Below are 18795 nucleotides of genomic sequence, written 5' to 3'. Positions count from 1 at the left end.
CATTAAGTAGACATACACAATAAATTGCTAAATTTATTGTAAATAGTAGAGTACAGTAAATAGTAGAATAAAAACTAAACGTGATTTGGAGGTTTTTGACCCCCTGAGCCTTTCAACAATACGTATCAATAAACTTTGTTTAACGTAAACACAAATTGTTTTCGAACGCTTGTACAACTTGGTAAAGGCTGCTTTTATTTTGACGGTTGTAAACCGGATGTAGCTGTTAGCAGTAGCAGTCGCAGGTTTTTCCTCCGCTGCTTCACTTCGCTCCCATTCACTGGAGACTGTCCCAACCTACCAACACTGAAACGGTAAGACTTATTAAAACACCCACCGGACTCCTATAATAGCTCGCTTTAGCTCGTAAAACATGTATCTTGGAGCTGATATTGGTCATTTCGTTAGGTTTTTAATACTTTATCAGAAAATATGGGCTAAGTTATTGTTTTAAAGGTGAATTTGTAACAGGAACAATGTGTTTTTACCAAAGAGCTACTTCCTATGGTCGGGGCTGTGGTTTTTCCAGTCTTGATTTATAACCTTTTATGTTTTACCAACCATTATCTTCAAGTTTATCCGTATGTTATAAAGTTATCCGACCTCTGTGAGGGGAGTAGAAGCAATTGTCAGTTGTGAATTTCCGGGTGTCGAGCTTGGTCTGAGCTGCCAGTGTTGGCGGTTAGGTAACGATAATGCCTTCAATTGCACTTAATAGTGCACACATGTAGTTTGTGCAGCGAGTAGTGGACGGCCAAAAACTTTATTCGAGTGCGTCATTGAGTCAACTTTAAAATGTGCCTGTGAGCCCGGCTATCACGCGGTCGGGTGTATTAGGCACATATTCTGCCACTTCCTGGAACTCAGCTGTCTTCTTATTTGATTCAGCTCGCACCTAAAACCCGCCACCATTTTGGCTATTTGAGGGTTTCCACGGTCAAGTGCACACGGACCACTTGCCGAGATCAAAAGCGCTCCACTTGACTTTAGTATGATAGTAAAGCTGTGCGCTTGGTCTGAATGGCTGGCAAAAGATTAGTGTGCGTGATCGCACAAATCGTGAATCTTCCCTTTCCTTCCTGTGTGTGTGTGTGACAAATGGTCTGGAGAAATCTTTTTTTTTTTCTTTTTTTTTTCTCTCTCTTCTACCCTCTCGTGGAAGTTGGAAAACTGTCATATAGTGCATTTCTGTCGTTTGCCTCGCTTCACTTTGAAGCTACGCCTCCCTGCAGAGACGGCCGGATGTCTCTGCAGTTTCTATTCGACATGTTGGGGCGTAAAGTCTAAACCAAAAAAGGACCTTTGCGTGTTAGTGAAAGCTCTGCGCTTCCCAGCTGCTCATAGTAAGGGGATGCTGTAGTCAGAAGTATTAAAAAAGTTGTGCAACAAAATGCACAGATTTTATCATCTATATTTGCTGGTTGCAGTTTGAGTTTAAAAAGTAGCGATTGCTTTGCTATTGTCCATTTCATGGGAAGCTATTTTTCCAGAGTCATGCCTGTCTGTCAGTGTGCAGCGCTCTTTAGTGGTCTCCAGCCATGTTGGATCATGTCAGTGGCCTCCACTTATCAGCCCGTGAGGCTGAGCTAAAACAGAGGAGGTATGTTGGCTACCCCACACCCACCATCTTCAAGAGGTCGAGAGGTCTTCCTCAACCTCTTCAGCAGCCTTGATAAGCTGTTCCATCCATCCATCCTTTAGTGCTTTGATATGCGTCATCAAAATGAAATGTTTAAAATTCTCTGGGGGGATTCTTGTTTGTATCTTATGCCTTCGTAGGAAATTGTTGCTGTCGTACGGTTGCCGTCCTGCTCTTGATCGTGGAGCAGGGGGGCAACGAGCCTTGAGCTCTCAGCTGACTCCTTGGCCATCCCATTTGCTCGCAGGCTGAGCTTCCTGCCCCATGGATTTCTCGCTGGCTATTTTTAAAGCTTCCTATTTGTTCTGGTCCTTCCTGGGTTAGAGTTGTGTTTTGTTTTACTTAAGTCTCGTAGCCCCCTCCTTCTGCCGCATGTTTTATTTGCGACCAGTCTAATATTCGCTGCAGACGTACTGATTTCCATGACATCCTGAGGACTTGCTTTAAGGCTCTTGGATGCATATCAGTTGATTTTTTTTTTTCCCTCCCCTAACCTCTTTTACTTCTGCTAAGGCTACATTGCATCAACTCTGCCCAGAGGCCTTTCTGCAACACTTCCTCAAAGCTTAGGTAAGTTTAGCTCTGGCAGCTCTGGTTCCAGGGTGCCATGAAACCCTGCACTGTTTAGAGAACAATCTCCTTTGCATTTATGACATCTTTTAAAACCTATTTGCCTGGGCTGGCCTCCTTAGAAGCACATTAAGAGGATGAGTTGTGCTTCGTCTGTGGTTTGGCGCGCTAGAGGATGTGAATCATTTAGCTCTCGCATGAAAAAGGAAGTTTGCGACGAGGCAAACTGTTTGCCAAAATACTGCAGTTTGCCATGCAAGGCATCCTTACCTGAATCAAGAAGAATGCACTTCTACCTACTCACTATCAAACATGAGGGCTTGGTATTATCCAGATATACGGCATTCAAGACTTCCTTGTGATCACAGTTCTGCAAACATAAATCAACACAAAAATCATAGTGGGCAAACAGTTTGATAGTTTTATTTGATGCGTGTTAAAAAGAATCTACCCAGCCGAATGCTTCACTACAAAAAGATAGGATGTGATGATTTTAACCGCTATAGCTGCATCTGGCTGATAGAGAATCATTTTATTCAGAACAAAGGGGATCAGAGTTTGGATGGTTCTCTTGAGGAAAGCGAGTGGTGCTCCTCCGGTTTATGAGCTTTCATTGCAGCAGCAGGACAGGGAAATGTAGAGGGAGAAGCTGGGTGGATTGAATGTCCAAAGGTCTCGCTTGCGCGCGCGCGCACGCACACACACAAACACGCCTTTCAGTGCTGTGCGAGAGGCTTCAGACAGGATCAAAGCGGCAGCAGAGCCACAATAAATGTCACTTCGCAGAGGTTGCTCATTCGGGTGAAGGGCAGTCATCTTCCATCGTAACATGTTACGGTTATTAAGGGGCATAAATGATCAACTGGGAGATTTTCCACTTCCCTGTTTTGTTTTTTTGTCAGTAAAGCAGCTGCAGTAGAGCTGAAAAACCCCAGTAAGGCCTTGTTTTCTTTTTTCCTGTGTCGAGCATTTTCATCAGATAACTCCGCTAATTAAAATAATTCATGAGGCCCATTTCTGGAGAAGAGTGAAAGCTGCACACTGCTCAAAAGAAGTGTCTGAGCGGGGGTACATTCAGGGTTTCCTCCTCAGGGCGAGGCGTTTCTGGACACTTTGATGAAAAACAAAACCTGTACGTCAACATCCGATTCGTTGGAGATTTCTGTGGGCAGAGCTGGTCGGATTGCATGAAATGTTGCTCGACACTGATCGCATACTTAAGACTTGACCTCTGTGTAGATAAAACTGATGCCCTTTTACACCTTAAAATGTCTCCGGTGAGGCTGTCCGACAGTGATAGTCCTGCAAAGAGAGAGCTGATTTCTCAAAAGGCTGCCATGACCAGTTCGTCCACTTAAATAGCTGAGAGTGGTGCAATCCAGTTTTGTTTATTGTATTCTTTTCTTGCCAGAATTGCCATTCACAGTCAGAATATTGCATCAGCTGACTGAATTCAACCCAAAAGATGCCAACCGAGATAATATGTAATAAAGTGTGAAATGACAGCTAAAATTCCCTAGTTTCCTCTCACTATCAGTAATTCTGTAGATACGTGGCATCTCTCTGGTCTGTTCTGGCCTTGAAGGACCGTCACACAAACCACAAGCACTAAAGGGGCAGGCCGTGGCTCCTGTGGGAGAGCGGTTTGGTCCCTGATCACTGAGTTGGAGGTTCGATCCCCAGGCCCTCAGTGAAGAATTTCCTCGTCCCTGATCTGCTACGCTCAAGAGAGCCTGAATTCCTTTTTAGCCATAATCCCACGTTTAAACAGACGCTGAGTTGTGTTGCTAAGGAAACAGGCCTGATCTCAAGCCTGCAGGAGCCTGGGCACGTTTGTTAATTTCTACTTCTGCCGAGCGCACTCCAGCAAAACGGTTTACTCTCAGGCCGAGCTGCACAGGTGAAGGGGCTGCGAGGTGGAGAAGCTCAGCAGCACACCCAGTCTCATGACTGCGGAGCTGATTCCCAGCAGGCGGAACAATGACGGGGCCTTTTCCTGGCTGAGCAGTGTGATGCCACTTAACTGCAACTCGCATTGTTTGAGCCAGAAAGACAAAAATGCCCGTCATTACGAGGGTGGTGATGTCATCATTGTTAATCTGTGTTTTTTACAGAACACATGGGCCTTTACTTTCCCAAATCAACAGTGGCATAGCTTATTAAGATGGCATCTCTGAGTGATGTGGGGGTTTGCAGGCGTTGCATAACACCCATGGACAGAAATTCTACTCGATTTGTTAGTGCCTGTGTTGGTAGGTGTCGTGTGGCTGAAAGCGAAAGCCCAGAGACGGACGTTTTCACTAAAAGCATAGATCCAATGTGGTTCTGCTGAAAGAGCCACCATACAGCAGGAATCAATAAAATGTGTGAAACTCAGAAAGAACTGCTTTTTTCAGATTAAACTATTCGCTTCAACTAGTTCTATTCTCAATCAGTGAATAGATGTCACTCTATATGGTGTTCATATCTTTAAAAAGTTTCAAAATGTGTGAAAATGGACATGTTTTAAGGGTAGGAAAGGAATGTTTGAGGTGTAAAAGAAAAAAAAAAATGTCTTCCTTTTAGCATTTTCCAGCAGAGCAACATGTCAGAGAAACTGGAGCACTTCCTGCTCGGTCACATCTCTGTGCGCTGCAGTCGCATCTCTGTGCGCTGCAGTCGCATCTCTGTTAGCTGCAGTCGCATCTCTGTGCGCTGCAGTCGCATCTCTGTTAGCTGCAGTCGCATCTCTGTTAGCTGCAGTCGCATCTCTGTGCGCTGCAGTCGCATCTCTGTGCGCTGCAGTCGCATCTCTGTGCGCTGCAGTCGCATCTCTGTGCGCTGCAGTCGCATCTCTGTGCGCTGCAGTCACCGTCTCGTGGTGCCTGCTGCATGAGAGCTGCTGGGAGGGTCGAGACAGGCGAAGCGAGAAAAAGCTTGACGCCGCTGTGTCATCTGCTGCCCGTTCTCCTTCTCCCTGAGCGGCCCAAACGCTGATGTTGGCCCAAAAGGAAAGTTGTTCTCGTTCCTTTTTTTTATGGGAGCACAGAGTTTGCACACTCAGTTTGGAAAAACTGAGCGAGTTCCAGGGGGCCTCATACGCACCTGTATGCACATGGAGGCATAACAGAGAGAAAGGTGCAAACCCGTTTTGTGTGGCCTGTTTGCAGCACAGGCGAAGCTTAGCCTTTACCAGGTGGCGTCGGCCAGGATTGCTTTTCATGTTTGCCTTTGCTGATAGATGATGATTCCCATGTTAACCCGCTCACAGTAGGCGGTTTACAGTGTCTTTATAGCAACTTTAGTGGCACTAAAATGGAGAAGTTACTGTATCTATTGCAGTCTTCCTGTTTTTTTTTTTTTTTTTTGTTTGTTTTTTTGTTTTTTTTTGGCTAATTCAATTTGTCAACACTGCAGCACTGATCTTGTTCTCCTCTCTTTTTTTTTTTTTTTTTTTTTTTTTTTTTTTATTATTATTATTATTTTTTTATGTCAGTGATTGATCATCTCAGATAAGACTTCTCTTTCCGGTGATCTTTTGTATCTGTGCAACACTGTAGTTTCGTGCTTGGTTGCATTTCAGGAAGTTGAGGGTGTCGTTGCTTTTGTTAGCCGAGACGCAGATTAATGAGCAGGCTGCATTAAAAACACAGTCCTACTGTGTCGCCAGTTTATTTTACAACCCTTTGTGGTATCACTTCTTCTAATTTGGTCCAAAATAAAATCTATTTTTGCTTTGATTTTGAAACAGCGAGGAGGATCAGAACAGCAGGCATACTTCTTATTTTGGCTTCCCTCTAAAACAACTGAGAGGCTGTTGTACTGATAGATTTGTGCGCTGTGAGTTTCTTGAGGGCTGCGGCCAGAACAAGACCAGAACAGACCACACACACGAGTTATGGGAGTGCCGTCATCCAGCTGCCTTTTGCAGGTGTTGGTCCTGCTTCAGAGAGGCTGTGCACCAGCTGTTATCAATTAGTGTTTTTCCACCACATTTCATTCTTCCAACCACCTTTTTTTTTTTTCTACGCTCTCTGAAAACAAAGATGGTCTCCTTACGCTGGCTCGTAATCAGTGCTGTCACCACTGACAGTGACGGTACCACTAACACTGCTGGTAGTCTTTTAAACCTTCTTGTGGTGACGGAGAGACGATTTAGATAATCGCCGGCTTACAGAAACTGGCGCCCTGGCCAAGAAGAACTTGTCTCGTGTCCTGGCTCTTGTCTGCCTGTGTGTACACATGTGTAAGCTCACACCGAGGCGCTTAACAGACAAAAGCACAATGAAGCCAACCCAATATGAGCCACACCACTCTGCGGATGGCCCTGTCTTGTAATGACGAGCTCTACACAAGCTCTACTTCCTCCAAGTCCTGCTGCTTTGTACCTCCAGCGGCCCGACGTCTTTGCTGCTGTGCTTCACGTGTAGATTTCATCAAAGAAAGGGCACTGTTAAAAAAAGTACAGCTGGCGCGTGCCATGCACGAGTCCGCAGCGCTTTATTTTCCTCTCATCTGACTCTCCCCTCTCCGCTTTAACGTTTTAGCGCACCATGGCAGAGCAGGACCCCACACCCGAGCAGCTGGCAGCCATTGCAGCAGCCAACGATGAGAGTGAGGCCTCCGTCAACTACAAACCTCCCGCCCAGAAGAGCTTAGATGAGATCAAGGAGCTGGACAAAGATGACGAAAGCCTGCGGAAGTACAAGGAGGCACTGCTGGGCAAAGCTGCCGTGGTTGCAGGTTGGTGATCGCTGCAGAGTAATCCCCGTGATCCTCTGTCACAGCTGTAAAATGTCTTTTCTGTCATGAGCCACCACACTTAGGGAAGACATTTACGTGTTTAGATTATGTTTTATTTTTTCCGTCAGCTGGTACAGAAATTTTGTTTCAAATCTTATTTGAAAATAAAATCTTATTTCTGTACCAGAAATCTTATTACACATTTTTACTTTCTTTAAAAATGTAAAATGTGTGTTTAAGTCTTTCCAAAACATGGCAAAGATGTTGTTTGTTGTACTAATAGCTGACATCACATGCCAGTTATTTGTTGTGACAACACTTCAGGTAGTCAAGAGTATTGAAAACTGTGACCTGATCTTTACCGTCAAAGCGGTACCTTTCACACAGCTCCGTTTTCAGAAATGGAAAAAACTCTGCGTTTTGTTGGTTTTTCACCTCAAAGCAACACGCCTTGTTCTTTTTTCTACGTTGTGTTCACCGAGTCTGCGTACAGCTACCTACCACAATGCGAAGCCTCCTCGTGTAAACAGAGGAGATAAAATAAAGGTTTTCCCAACACACCGGCACTGCAAATGGATTTTCTAGTGTCCTAGAACTCTTAGAAATGCCCTTTAACTATTTAAAGAGTTGCAAAGATTGGAAAATCAGCAAGAATATTTGGCAGATATTGAGTTTGGGCGTAAAAAGTTGGTGCTGTGACGATTGGCGGTCCTTGTATTTAAGCGCTTCTCGCCCCTTTTTCTAGATCCCAATACCCCAAATGTCCAGGTGACGCGGATGACTCTGTTATGCGAAACAGCTCCTGGTCCTTTGGTCCTTGACCTGCAAGGTAAGTATTGTGCATCAGATATGGCAGCTTTGGTCTGTATGGGACCGCTGTCTAGACGTAAAAAAAATAAAAAAATTCCACAGATTTTTGAGTAATCGTGTAAAGTTGATGGCTGAGAGATATATATATATATATATATATATATATATATATATATATATATATATATATTTTAATTCAAATTTAAAACACATTTTTGGCAGCTCTCCTACACACAGGAGGAGGTCTCAAGTGCTAATCGGTGTTAGTCTTGCAAATAGAAACCAAATGATCCGTTAGGTCATTAGTTCGCTAATTAGCATTGACATGATTCCTGAGCAAGTGGGTTAATTGGCCATTTCCTGCATGCACTCTGGCCCCCCTCAGCGGTCACACTGAGCTACAACAGACCAGGGCAGCAGCTGCTCATTGGAAGCACTCTGCCCCCTGGTGGGCAGTGTTGTCACCACAGGGACCTGTGTTTGTGAAACAAAGAAATATTTGTTTCTGAAGGATACTCATGCTGCATGACATGATCGTCATTCACTCTAAAGACAGTCGTTCATTACTGTGTTGCTCTCCTCTGCCAGGAGACCTGGAGAACTTCAGGAAGAACCCATTCACGCTGAAGGAGGGAGTTGAGTACAGAATAAAGATCAACTTCAAGGTCAGAGTCTGGTCTTCATCAAACCCGCCGCAGCGCTCCGTTTATGTCCGACAGCTTGCCAGTGTCGGAGATAATTCTTCAGTTTCAGTCAGCTGTTATGGTGGGGATCCGGAAATGATGTATGTTGCCTTTTGCAGGTGAACAAAGAGATCGTGTCGGGCCTGAAGTACATTCAGCAGTCATTCAGGAAAGGAGTTAAAGGTGAGTCAACTCCAGTTTTCTTATTCTCTTTAATAACCTCAGTTCCTCAGGCTTTGCCCAGCGGGGACAAAACCACCTACCAGCACCTCTTGAGCGTTTCATTGTTTACCTGATGACATCTATAATATTTCAGACGGGCTGAGTCACTTCCTGGAAGTTTTATATTTGAAGCTACTTTATGCAGGAATGTTGAGCAATTTCCAGGTATTTGTTTCTACTCTAATGCCTGCATTGGAGCCGATCAAATCATTTTGAATCTGGGCACAGATGTGGAAAGATGTCACAGCTCACGCCATCCCTCCAGTCAGACAGTTCTTAACCCGCTTTTAGTAGTTCCAGCGATTTTATTTAATTTTTTTTTCCTCTGTTGTTTTGTTTGCCTGGTGCGGACCAGTAATTTGACCCCTCTGACACCGAAACATCGTTTTCACAACCACAGCGTGGGTCCGACATGCTTTGAGGAGCTGCTCGCTGCCTCAGCTGAAACGCATTAATCACTGCTCTACTTTCCCAATGGGAGGACCGTAAGCATGTTTAGTTAAATCCAGATGGTGACTTTGCTTTTTTGGCCAGTCAGCGTGGGTGCTGTCACTTTCTCTGGCTGATGTCCAGAATCCTTGCTTACTGCACACACGCCAGCAGGAGCAGCAGGAGCAGCAGGAAGCGGCCTTCACTCAACGGCCATCGGCTGCATAAACAGTTTTTAGGAGGTTGCGCTCGGAACCTTAAACAGACAGAAATGACAGCGTCGTCAATCTGGACTGAAAGCTGATTTCTCACGACGATTGAGATCGTGTGTGATTTCCCACAGTGTCTTTTAAAAAAGAAGAGCCCCAGTTGTTAAGTGATTAAACTGCAGCTCATACTGTGCATTTGTATTTGTAAAGAACTTTGTCTGCGTCAGCTATTGGCAGCGAGTGCTGTGAGTTGCTGTTTTCTCTGCAGAGCTGAGTCACAGTTAGACTAGATGTTGGCGTAATTGCGTCCTTTTTCCGGGGTCTGGGAGCGATGTTGTTCGTGGAATCCTGAAGAAGTCTCCTTCTACTCTCTCTCTCCCTCTCTATCTCCAGTTGATAAGACGGAGTACATGGTCGGCAGCTACGGCCCGAGACCAGACGAGGACTACGAGTTCCTCACCACTATGGAGGAGTCGCCCAAAGGGATGCTGGCCCGCGGCACCTACAACATCAAGTCTAAGTTCACTGACGACGACAAGCACGACCACCTGTCCTGGGAATGGAGCCTCGCTATCAAGAAGGATTGGAAAGACTGATCCTCCCCTCCATCAGCGTTTTTCTCTTTCAGTCATTCCATAATTTTGCTGCTCTTCTTCTTTTTTTTTTTTCCTTCAGGCTTTTGCGCTCTCCGTCCATCAGCCCCTTGCTCTCGCAGTTATTTTTCTTGATTCAATCTCGTCATTCCTCCCCTTCCTAACGCTTAAACTGTTCGCACCCGCCCTTTCTGAAAAGTATTAAATCCTCAAAAAAAAAAAAAGATGGAGAAAGCGAATGATGTGCACAAGCCAGATTTTTCTCTTATGGTTTGTTTATATAAGGAAAAAGAAAATCAGTAAAAAAAAAAAGGATTATCTGTGTGTGATTTCCTCTGCCCTGTACCACCTTTTTCTCTCATTCCTTCCCCCCTCTCACACGTTTTGTACGATAACCACGATCTGCCTTGACTAGCGCCGTACAGCAAGCTGTAGTATGTGGTCGCTGTACAGCCGGTGAGCAATCCTTTGCTGGACGCTGCCACGCTAAAGCCTTTGAGCAGATTATTTGTACTTGGGTCTTGTTAAATTATTTGGAATTCAGGCCAGCTCTTTTTTTTCAAATAGTTTAGCACTGGACAAACTCTGCTGAGAGAACAGGGGGGAACCCGTTACCTCTAACCCTCTGCCTGCCCCTCGCTTTTGTTGCGGCTGGTCCTCTCCTGATCAGGGTATTATGGAACTTTTATAAGCAGCATGTGGCCTTAACTGTTAGGAAGAAGTAGGCAGCGTAGTTGAGCCATTTGCCTTCAGAATAAATTCAAAATGAGCCTGTTTTTAATACAACTTGTAATACGTGGACAGGGAATCCGAACTAAGGACTTCTAATGTCTTTTTCCTTCAGGTTTGATTACTTGTAGAAGCCATTACATGTAGGCGTTGGATAACACCTCCTCTTAAACACCATCTTCATTCCAGTGATTGTAGTGGTTTTAAAATCTAATAAATGAACTCTAAGAGTCCAGTTTGTACTTTGTGGCCGTCACCCAGTGTTCTCCAGTCCCTGAGGACATTTCCAGTGTGTCGAAAGTGTCACCGCAGCTCTTTCCAGAATTGAACACAGGAACGGTTACTCCGCTCACTTTGTATTACTCTGGTTAACGATTACCACAGCTGACTGGGCCTCCGGACTCTTCCGCTTCATCTTTTTAGGTTAAATGTCTGTAATCGACTTTTGAATCAGTGTGGGAGCCTCAGTCCTCAACCAAACACCAATGGTTAACACATCCTGCAATATGAAAGGTTGTTGGGGTTTTTTTTTTCTTAAAATATACACTCCACAAGTTTATGAATGATGAACGTTTGCCTTCGTGCAGCTCTCGGGCTGATGGTTCTGACTCTGTACGTCTGTGTTACCTGCAGTTTACTGATGTCCTGTGTTCACATTAAAATGTTCAGACTGGGCGTGCGTGTATGCATGTGTCTCATTTCAAACATAACCTTAGTGCTTCTGTGATTATTTTTATTATTATTTTTTTTTTTAAACCGATGGATCATTCTTGCTGGTTAAACCTTTTTAATTACAGGAACCACACTGTGTGGGACTGATTTTATTCTCACACATTAGCCGATCAAACAGGTCCAGCACCTGTAGCTAGTTTCGCATGCTGTAAGGGCAGAAAATCCACTTGGCACCAACACACTGAGCCGTCTAGAGATTTAGGTTTTCTAAACATCACTATTGCTTCTGATCAAAAAGCTTGTCATTGATTTATTTTTATTTTTTTTACCCGCTTTTAAAGACACATTTTACATTTCGTGTTATTGGATACATGCTACAAATGCTTTCAAAGCCAACCAAAATTTCTGTTTTTGAGATGATTTTGGCTTCATTAGTGCTTACAGGAAACACAACATGGATGGCAATAGTTAAATCACTGCATCAGTTAACCTCCGTCACAAAATACATCACAACACCATCTTCTGGTCTGATTATGCGTCGGTAACCGACACCCAAAAGGCATTTCATCCACACAGTGAAATACAACATTTGGCAGTTTCTTATCAACAATTAGCTTTTTCCCCAAAGAGCAAAAGGAAAAAACTAAAAAACATCCACCCCTATAGTTAAGAGTGGTGAAAGGTCAAGCTAAGTGAGGTAACACAGGGTAAGTCTGTAGCGGTTTTCAGTGCATTTAGTATCATCTTGTATAATGAGCTCGAGTTCATTTCTTTCTGCTCTTGGTGGAGTTCATGTCACTCTTGGTCTTCTGCAGTCTGGAGAAGATCTCTTTGAACAGCGTCTTGTACTCCGGCGTGTTCTGACTCAGCCTTTTGTCCACCTGCTCCACCTGCCTGCTGATCCCCTCCAGAGCCTCTGGAGTGGAGGGAGTTTGGGGAGGCGTGGGCGGGGCGGCGGCGGCGATGGCCCCGGATGTCGAAGGCTCCGCCAGGATCATGCTGTACTCTTTCATGGAAGGGTCTCTGGAGACGGGCCGCGAGGTCTGTACGCCGGCGTGGCACATGCCGTCCTCGTGGCGCCTACACTTCCCCAGCAGCTCCTCGTACTTCTCCAGCAGAGCGTGGTACTGCTCGTCCACCTCCCGCAGAATGGACATGCCCCGTTTGCGCGTGCCGTTGCTGTGGAGGGCGTAACTGCCCTGTCGTCTTCCTGAGGCAGCCGAGATGGCATTCAGGGCCGTGTCGCTGCAGCTTTTCCGCACTGGGCCTCCTTGCTGCCCTGACTCTCCTTCACCTCCCTCCTCCAGCCCCGTGCCCTCCTCTGGGGTGTCCGTCTCAGGGCCGTTACTGAGCAGCGTCTCTAGGCCGTCTTCCATGTCCCCAATCAGACACACCCGGGACTTCCTGAGTTGCTGCATCTCCTGCAGCTCGGCTTCGAGCTCCTGAACCCGCAGGTGGCAGCCCTCTGCGCCCAAGAGACGCTGTTCCAGGCGCTCAAACTCCTGCAGCACTGCGGCACACTCCTGCTCAGCACTCTCCCGCTTGGACCGCTCCGAGGCCATGGCCGAGTGCAGGGACGAAACAATGTCTCTCAGGCGCTCGTTTTCCTCATCCAAAGGCCGTCTCTCAACCAGGTCTACGCTACCCGGATTGGCCAGCAGGAAACCATCCTCATACCTAAACAACGTGTCGCATCGCCGGATTAGTAGTAAATAAGTAGACTTTAACCACAAAACTCCTGGAGGATCAATTTAAAAAGCGGCAACAACAATGAAGACCAGAAACAGAAGATACAATTACAACAAAACCTCTGACGTGCAACTGGACAGCAGAGTAATGACGTGTGGCACTTTGTTTGCACTGTGTGGTGGGAATACCTGGGAGCAGTGCAGAGCTCTTTGAGGCAGGGGAACGAGTGGATGGTCTTGCGCCGTTCCTTCTTCTCCCGATGGACCCTCAGCTCCTCCAGAGTTCGCAGCTCCTCAACCCGAGACGTGAGACTGTCCACCTGACTCAGCAAGGCCTCCATGGTGCCAGTCAGCCTGCACGCGCACACACAAACACACCAATGTTCGCTCGGTGCTCGTGACGTCACTTCACGAGGCGACTCGATTCTCTTTTTTAAAGCTGCGCCGAGTCTCTGTTACAAAACAGAAAATGCGCGATATGAAGCGCTACGTTTGGTAGGAGCAGATACGGCTACCCAAGCGTTTTAAACCTTGAGCTCAGTGACATGATTTATAAATAACTAATCCCTGATTATGACATTTCTAGGCAGGGAAAACATGTAGCGGGTGGCTGCTGAGGTGGAAGGAGCAGCAAGCTAACACAAGCTGCTCCCTGACATTTGGAGTACCAGCCTCCAGCTAGTTTACGGTTACAAGACGTCAAACTCCTTTAAAGATTTATGTGACGATGACGAGGGGATCATGGTTTTTACATAGGCTCCTTGTTTTTTTTCACCCCTACTAAGGGCAGCGTTACATAACCGGATTGCAAGATGGTTTGGTACACAGAGTCATTAACAAAGCTGTTTGTGGAGACCTTGGCTGCCATGCAACATTAAGCAGCAAATGCTAACAGTGACGGCCTCAGAGAGGGCAACAAGCAGCTGCGGATCACCTGTCTGTCTTCTGCTGCGAGGCCTTGCTCTCCAGCACCAGTTTCTCGTTGGTGATTTCCAGCTCCCTGGCAGTCACATCCAGCTGTTCGTACACCTTTGCATGCTGCTCGTTCATCTCCCGCAACATTTCCAGTTGCTTGGACAGGTACTACAAAAAGGAAATGCAAAACGCGAACAACTGGTGACTAAATACATCCACTTTGGTGCAAACCTGACCAAATGATGCATTAAACAGTTTAATATCATCAACTGAGCACACAAAACTTTAGCCGTGTGGGAAAAGTTACTCAAAAAAACTCAACTTCACATATTTTTCAGTTGTGAATTTTCTCATTTGTTTTAAGTTAATTTGACACTGGAGCCATTATTCATTGCAACTGTAACATAAATACAACTGAATCATTGAGATATCATTGAAAGAGAGATATCCAACCAAACTAGAATAGACTAAATCCAAATCTTTCCAACCCAAACTGTATATATTATTACCAAAAAGACAGCAGGAATGTGGTTGCAAAAGAGTGTAACGTAATAGAGATATTCTTTGCCGAGGTAGAATTTAAAAAGGAACAAATCTGATTGCTATCGAAACGTTCAGCGACAGCAACTGTGGCTCAAATTATCTTTGAGGTTTCTCTGATAAGAAGCACAAAGTTCAACCCGAGTATAAAATTAATGATGAGCGAGGCCTAAAGACTACCAGAAAGATGTTTAAATTTAGCTCAAAGGGCCAGATGTTCAGATCTCTGGTACAAACATACCTCTATCTCCTGCACTTGCTCCTCATTGTTGATGTACATCTGCTGAAGAGAGTCTTCCAGCTCCTTGTTGCGCTCGAGGAGAGTCTTGCCGAGCTCCGCTGCCAAGTGCAGGTCTGATATCCGCCGAGAGAGCGGGACAGACACAAACAGCAGACCGAGGTTGAGTACAGAGCACAAGTGCTAGATAAGTCCTACTCAGGGCAGTGCTTTTGAAATGTGACTGCAAAAAGAAAAGAAAAAAAAAAAAAATCTGCCTCATCTCAGAATATTAGAATTATATCATAAGGTAAAAGGAAAAGCTCATTTATTCCCACGATTTAAACGGAGCTGTTAGACATTGTGAAAGGGACGTAGATGTAGGTGGAATAATAGTAGAAATACAACATAAATGTGTTTTTATGAAAGATAACAAGGTGGAACAAGGACGAAAAGACACGGAGGAGCATGATAATTTTCATTAAAAAAAAGAAAAAAATGTATTTGCTCTGGAAACAGTTAACTAAGGTATGTGGCGTGTCATCAGGACAGTATCTGTGATGTGTGGGTGTGCATTTGTGCACATGGAATGCGTAACATGCACAGGAAAACATCCACATGGTGCCTTTTTCCAGGGAGGGCTTTGCTTATTTCAGCAAGACAATGCCAAGCCACATTCTGCTGGTACTACGACAGCATGGCTCAATAGCAGAGGCTGTCGGGTCCTAACCTGGCCTTTCTAATGGTGATCAGAGCAGATGTTAACTTCGCTCCGTCTGTGTGCATTTGGCTTGAGCTTCGATTATACCGATGCAAACAGAATGTGCACACTGGGAGCTTGTGCAATGATAAGACCACAGAGACTTTCACAGTTGCTGATATTTGGCAAGCTTGAAGCATACATTATTCATCTCTGGTGAAGCTGGAGCAAATAGGAGGGAGAGGAGGAGGAGAAGAATTCTGCTAGCTGTGCACACTTGAAGCCCTTAACAACACAGCAGAGAAGCGCAAAGGCAGGAAGAAACAGGGAGCCTTTGACATCCACTGCTGGACATGAATGGAGGGTTTTATGACCACAGTGTGGAGGCCAATGCATCAGCAGCCGCATCATCCTTGGCGGAAAATTCAAACGATTAGATTACATTGTTGGTTTATAGAAATCCACTATGCCTGAAGGCAGCAGGAACCCTTATCTAACAAGCTTCATTCGTTTACTCTGCCCACATCTCTGCTACTTCATTTGTCTTCAATGCTGCTGAGGGAGGAAGGGACAGGCTGCATTTTCCTGTTTGAAACCAGGGCTGATAACAACAACTCAGCCCAAACCGCTGAGTGATAATAGGCCAACTGAGTGTGTGTGTGAGAGAGAGAGGAGAGAGCACAGCAAGCCTTCACCCCCAGGTCCAACTCAGCCACCGCTCCGTCTCTGCTGCTGTGGCTGACACGTGCCGAGTTATGTCATCTCTGAATTGTGTGCACGGAGGAGAAAGGCAAGAGGCTGTGTGCAGAGGGAAAAGAAAACAAGCGTCCCATATCTCTTGCTTGCGCGTTTCCGCTCCCTGCACATCTGTCCCCGCAGTGCTCTGCGACGTGTGAATTCCGCCCCTGGAGGTGGAACACAAACACGACATCACCATGCCATCGGCACAGCGGCACCTCGGATGCTCGCACACCTTAAAGAACCCGTTTGGGTCACCAAACAGCAGAGCTGGCGGCACAGAGGTTGCATAACAGCAACCCCCTTCTTGGGTAAAATAAAGCCCCGGCCCGGAGTTCATGCAGGACGATGTGTGTTTGGAGCAGACTGCAGTTATGCTTCCAATCTGACCCCAAAGCCTGAAATCTCTGATCCTGACTAAGGAGGTTTTGTCTGGGGCTCCCTAATCAGCTCAGCCCTGAGGAGGGAGGAGGGGGGGCTTAATGAATTCGGTGTTGATACAGAGTAATGTAGAGAATAAAATACAGACAAAAATACTGCGTGGACACACACACACACACACACACACACACACACACACACACACACACACACACACACAAATCCACCTGTCCCTTTCTGTGACAATGTGCAACGCTCTGATGAGGCACAAAGCAGCTTTAGTTCTCCGGGTCAGCAGGTAATCAGCAGATGGGGTGATGCTGAGGCCGCCACTGCAGAGGAAGAACGCACTCTCACCAGAGCACTCATCTCTGCTCTGAGATGCATCCTCTCGCATCCATTTAAGTCATTACCGAGAGGGACGGTCTCTCCACGAGTGCCACAAGCAAGCACAAAGAAATATCTGATTTCACATTTCCTGTCTGGACGCAGCAGATGCGGCCTCATCCAAAGTCTGAGCTCTTGTGAATTGCCATAATTCTGGGATGTTTTTTTTTTGCAATGTTCCTCGCAGAGGAGACTGAGTGACTGTTTTGTCTTTTGAATATTGGCGAATATTGTGCAAACCACCAAACAGATGAGTGTTTTTGTAACCTTCACCCAGAACCACGATCAACAGAGTGCCTACAGTGTGCTTTATAGATAGGGCAAGAAAATCTAGCATGAGAGGCGAGGAGAGCAAGGATGTAGGAAGGAGCTAAAACAGAGGCCGCATTCACTCAGTCAGACAGACAGCAGGACTATTCTGGGAAATCCACGGACAAGATCAGCATAATTGACAGAGGAAGAGAGCAGAGATGGGGGGGGGGGGGGGCAGGCAGCTCCAAACCCAGATGCAGAGACGTTATCATCACAGCCTGCATGAAATCTGTTTTCCAAGGGGCGCGTCCATTCCCTGCTCCCTGTCCACCCACCTCCTCATGCATTACTCTCTTTTTCTTTCCTTTTTGTTGACAAGATAGTGTTGTGTTGTCGCTCCATACAAAACTGAGACATGAAAATGATGACAGAAAGGATGCCTCACCTTGCTCCAGGTCCCGCTGATCGTACCATGGCTCATCCTCCTCCGTGACAAACTCCTCCATCCTTGCCGCGCGGAGCATCGATGCCGGTGAACTTCTTTTGGTCTGCTCTGCCACACACAAACGTCTCGCCCGGAAGTGACAACAAACAATAGCGGCGATGCCTCCCAAGCGTGCAGCCCCTTCAAGGCAAATAATTTAAAGAGGAAAGCCAGAGGCACGGGCACCTGCTTTTTTTAAGCATCTGCAGGTTCGAGGCCCGCCGCATCAGTCTTATCGGACATTAAACGAAACGAAAAGATTACCGGCTGGTGGAGGAGGGAGCCTGTTTTGTCTTTGGTGAGAGGGTTTGTCAGGCGTGCAGCGGAGCCGGGCACGCGCGCTGACAGCCCACTGGTCAAATACTGATGCCGCGTTCACGTGCTGTGGGAAATGCTGGTAAAAAAAAATAATCTTTGATTTCAAAACAAAAAAAAAAAAGAGAGAGAGACTGGTCCACATATGTGTATTTATAGAGGCGTCGTACAACCTAGCAAAGAGCCAATTTTATCCTTAGGCCTTGTTGTGTTGCAAAGACGTATCGTTTCTCCCTATCAATGAGCTGCGTTTTAGGGAAATTGACAAAAGATAACGTGGAAGATAGGGTAGAAATATATGGAAGCCCGTTTTCGCCACTATGTTATTTTTATTAAGTGGCGGAAATGGGCTTCCACAGATTTAAGACCAAACGACAGAAGAAATGGGCTAAAAAAAAAAAAACTGTGGCAACGGCTCTTATGGAGTGCTGAATCTTCATGGCTCTGACTTAAACATTATTTAAGCGGTGTGGGATCATCTTTACACATTCAGAATTGTACAAACTCTTATGACCTTATATACTGTAATCCCATTTATGTTTGCATCTGTCAGTAATTGACTGCGCCTGTTCCTATGTTCTGACTATATATAAAGAAATTAAGGGTGCCTAAAGACTCCTGCACTAACCCCAGAAGCCTGGTGTATGTGAGGGGTTGGCATAAGTCAATTATGAGAAAACAGCCTTTATTTTAACTGGAAACAAATATCCTTGGAATAAAACTTCTACTGATGAACTCCAAAACTTTTTTAGTTACATGTAGACCCTTTTTGATGATGCAAGTTTTCTGAAAGTTATTTCATTAAATACGTTCCCATGTCCATGATGATTTTTTTTTTGATGAACAATATCTTTAATAAACATACATTCTGGATGTTTGCGCATCACTGATTTGAAATAA

At 45.6% G+C, this 18795-nt stretch overlaps 2 protein-coding genes across 2 annotated transcripts; one reads left to right on the top strand and one right to left on the bottom strand.

The window, feature by feature from the left end:
- Positions 1-227: 227 nt before the first annotated feature.
- arhgdia (Rho GDP dissociation inhibitor (GDI) alpha) lies at positions 228-11281 on the top strand. Its single transcript, XM_075453221.1, has 6 exons — positions 228-314; positions 6736-6931; positions 7677-7760; positions 8330-8406; positions 8544-8607; positions 9678-11281. The coding sequence occupies exons 2-6, from the start codon at positions 6742-6744 to the stop codon at positions 9878-9880; spliced, it is 618 nt and encodes a 205-aa protein (XP_075309336.1). The 5' UTR covers positions 228-314; positions 6736-6741; the 3' UTR covers positions 9881-11281.
- On the bottom strand, positions 11172-17928 carry cdr2l (cerebellar degeneration-related protein 2-like). Its single transcript, XM_075453220.1, has 5 exons — positions 17542-17928; positions 14663-14775; positions 13901-14049; positions 13156-13320; positions 11172-12955 (listed from the first exon to the last, which is right to left on the bottom strand). Exons 1-5 carry the CDS (start codon positions 17618-17620, stop codon positions 12043-12045), a joined length of 1419 nt encoding a protein of 472 aa, XP_075309335.1. The 5' UTR covers positions 17621-17928; the 3' UTR covers positions 11172-12042.
- Between the last annotated feature and the right edge of the window lie 867 nt (positions 17929-18795).

This window comes from Odontesthes bonariensis, chromosome 21 (assembly GCF_027942865.1).
Source record: "Odontesthes bonariensis isolate fOdoBon6 chromosome 21, fOdoBon6.hap1, whole genome shotgun sequence".
NCBI lineage: Eukaryota > Metazoa > Chordata > Actinopteri > Atheriniformes > Atherinopsidae > Odontesthes > Odontesthes bonariensis.
This window is presented reverse-complemented; position numbering and strand designations above follow the sequence as displayed.

What these genes read in the sequence shown, in the direction of transcription:
- arhgdia (XM_075453221.1), top strand. Translation starts at nt 6,742, where the DNA reads ATGGCAGAGCAGGACCCCACACCCGAGCAGCTGGCAGCCATTGCAGCA. An exon ending in CAAAGCTGCCGTGGTTGCAG is followed by an intron (nt 6,932 to 7,676) that starts GTTGGTGATCGC and finishes CCCTTTTTCTAG; the next exon opens with ATCCCAATACCCCAAATGTC. An exon ending in GAATAAAGATCAACTTCAAG is followed by an intron (nt 8,407 to 8,543) that starts GTCAGAGTCTGG and finishes TGCCTTTTGCAG; the next exon opens with GTGAACAAAGAGATCGTGTC.
- cdr2l (XM_075453220.1), bottom strand. Translation starts at nt 17,620, where the DNA reads ATGCTCCGCGCGGCAAGGATGGAGGAGTTTGTCACGGAGGAGGATGAG. An exon ending in TCGCAGCAGAAGACAGACAG is followed by an intron (nt 13,321 to 13,900) that starts GTGATCCGCAGC and finishes GTGCGCGTGCAG; the next exon opens with GCTGACTGGCACCATGGAGG. An exon ending in GAGCTCTGCACTGCTCCCAG is followed by an intron (nt 12,956 to 13,155) that starts GTATTCCCACCA and finishes CACGTTGTTTAG; the next exon opens with GTATGAGGATGGTTTCCTGC.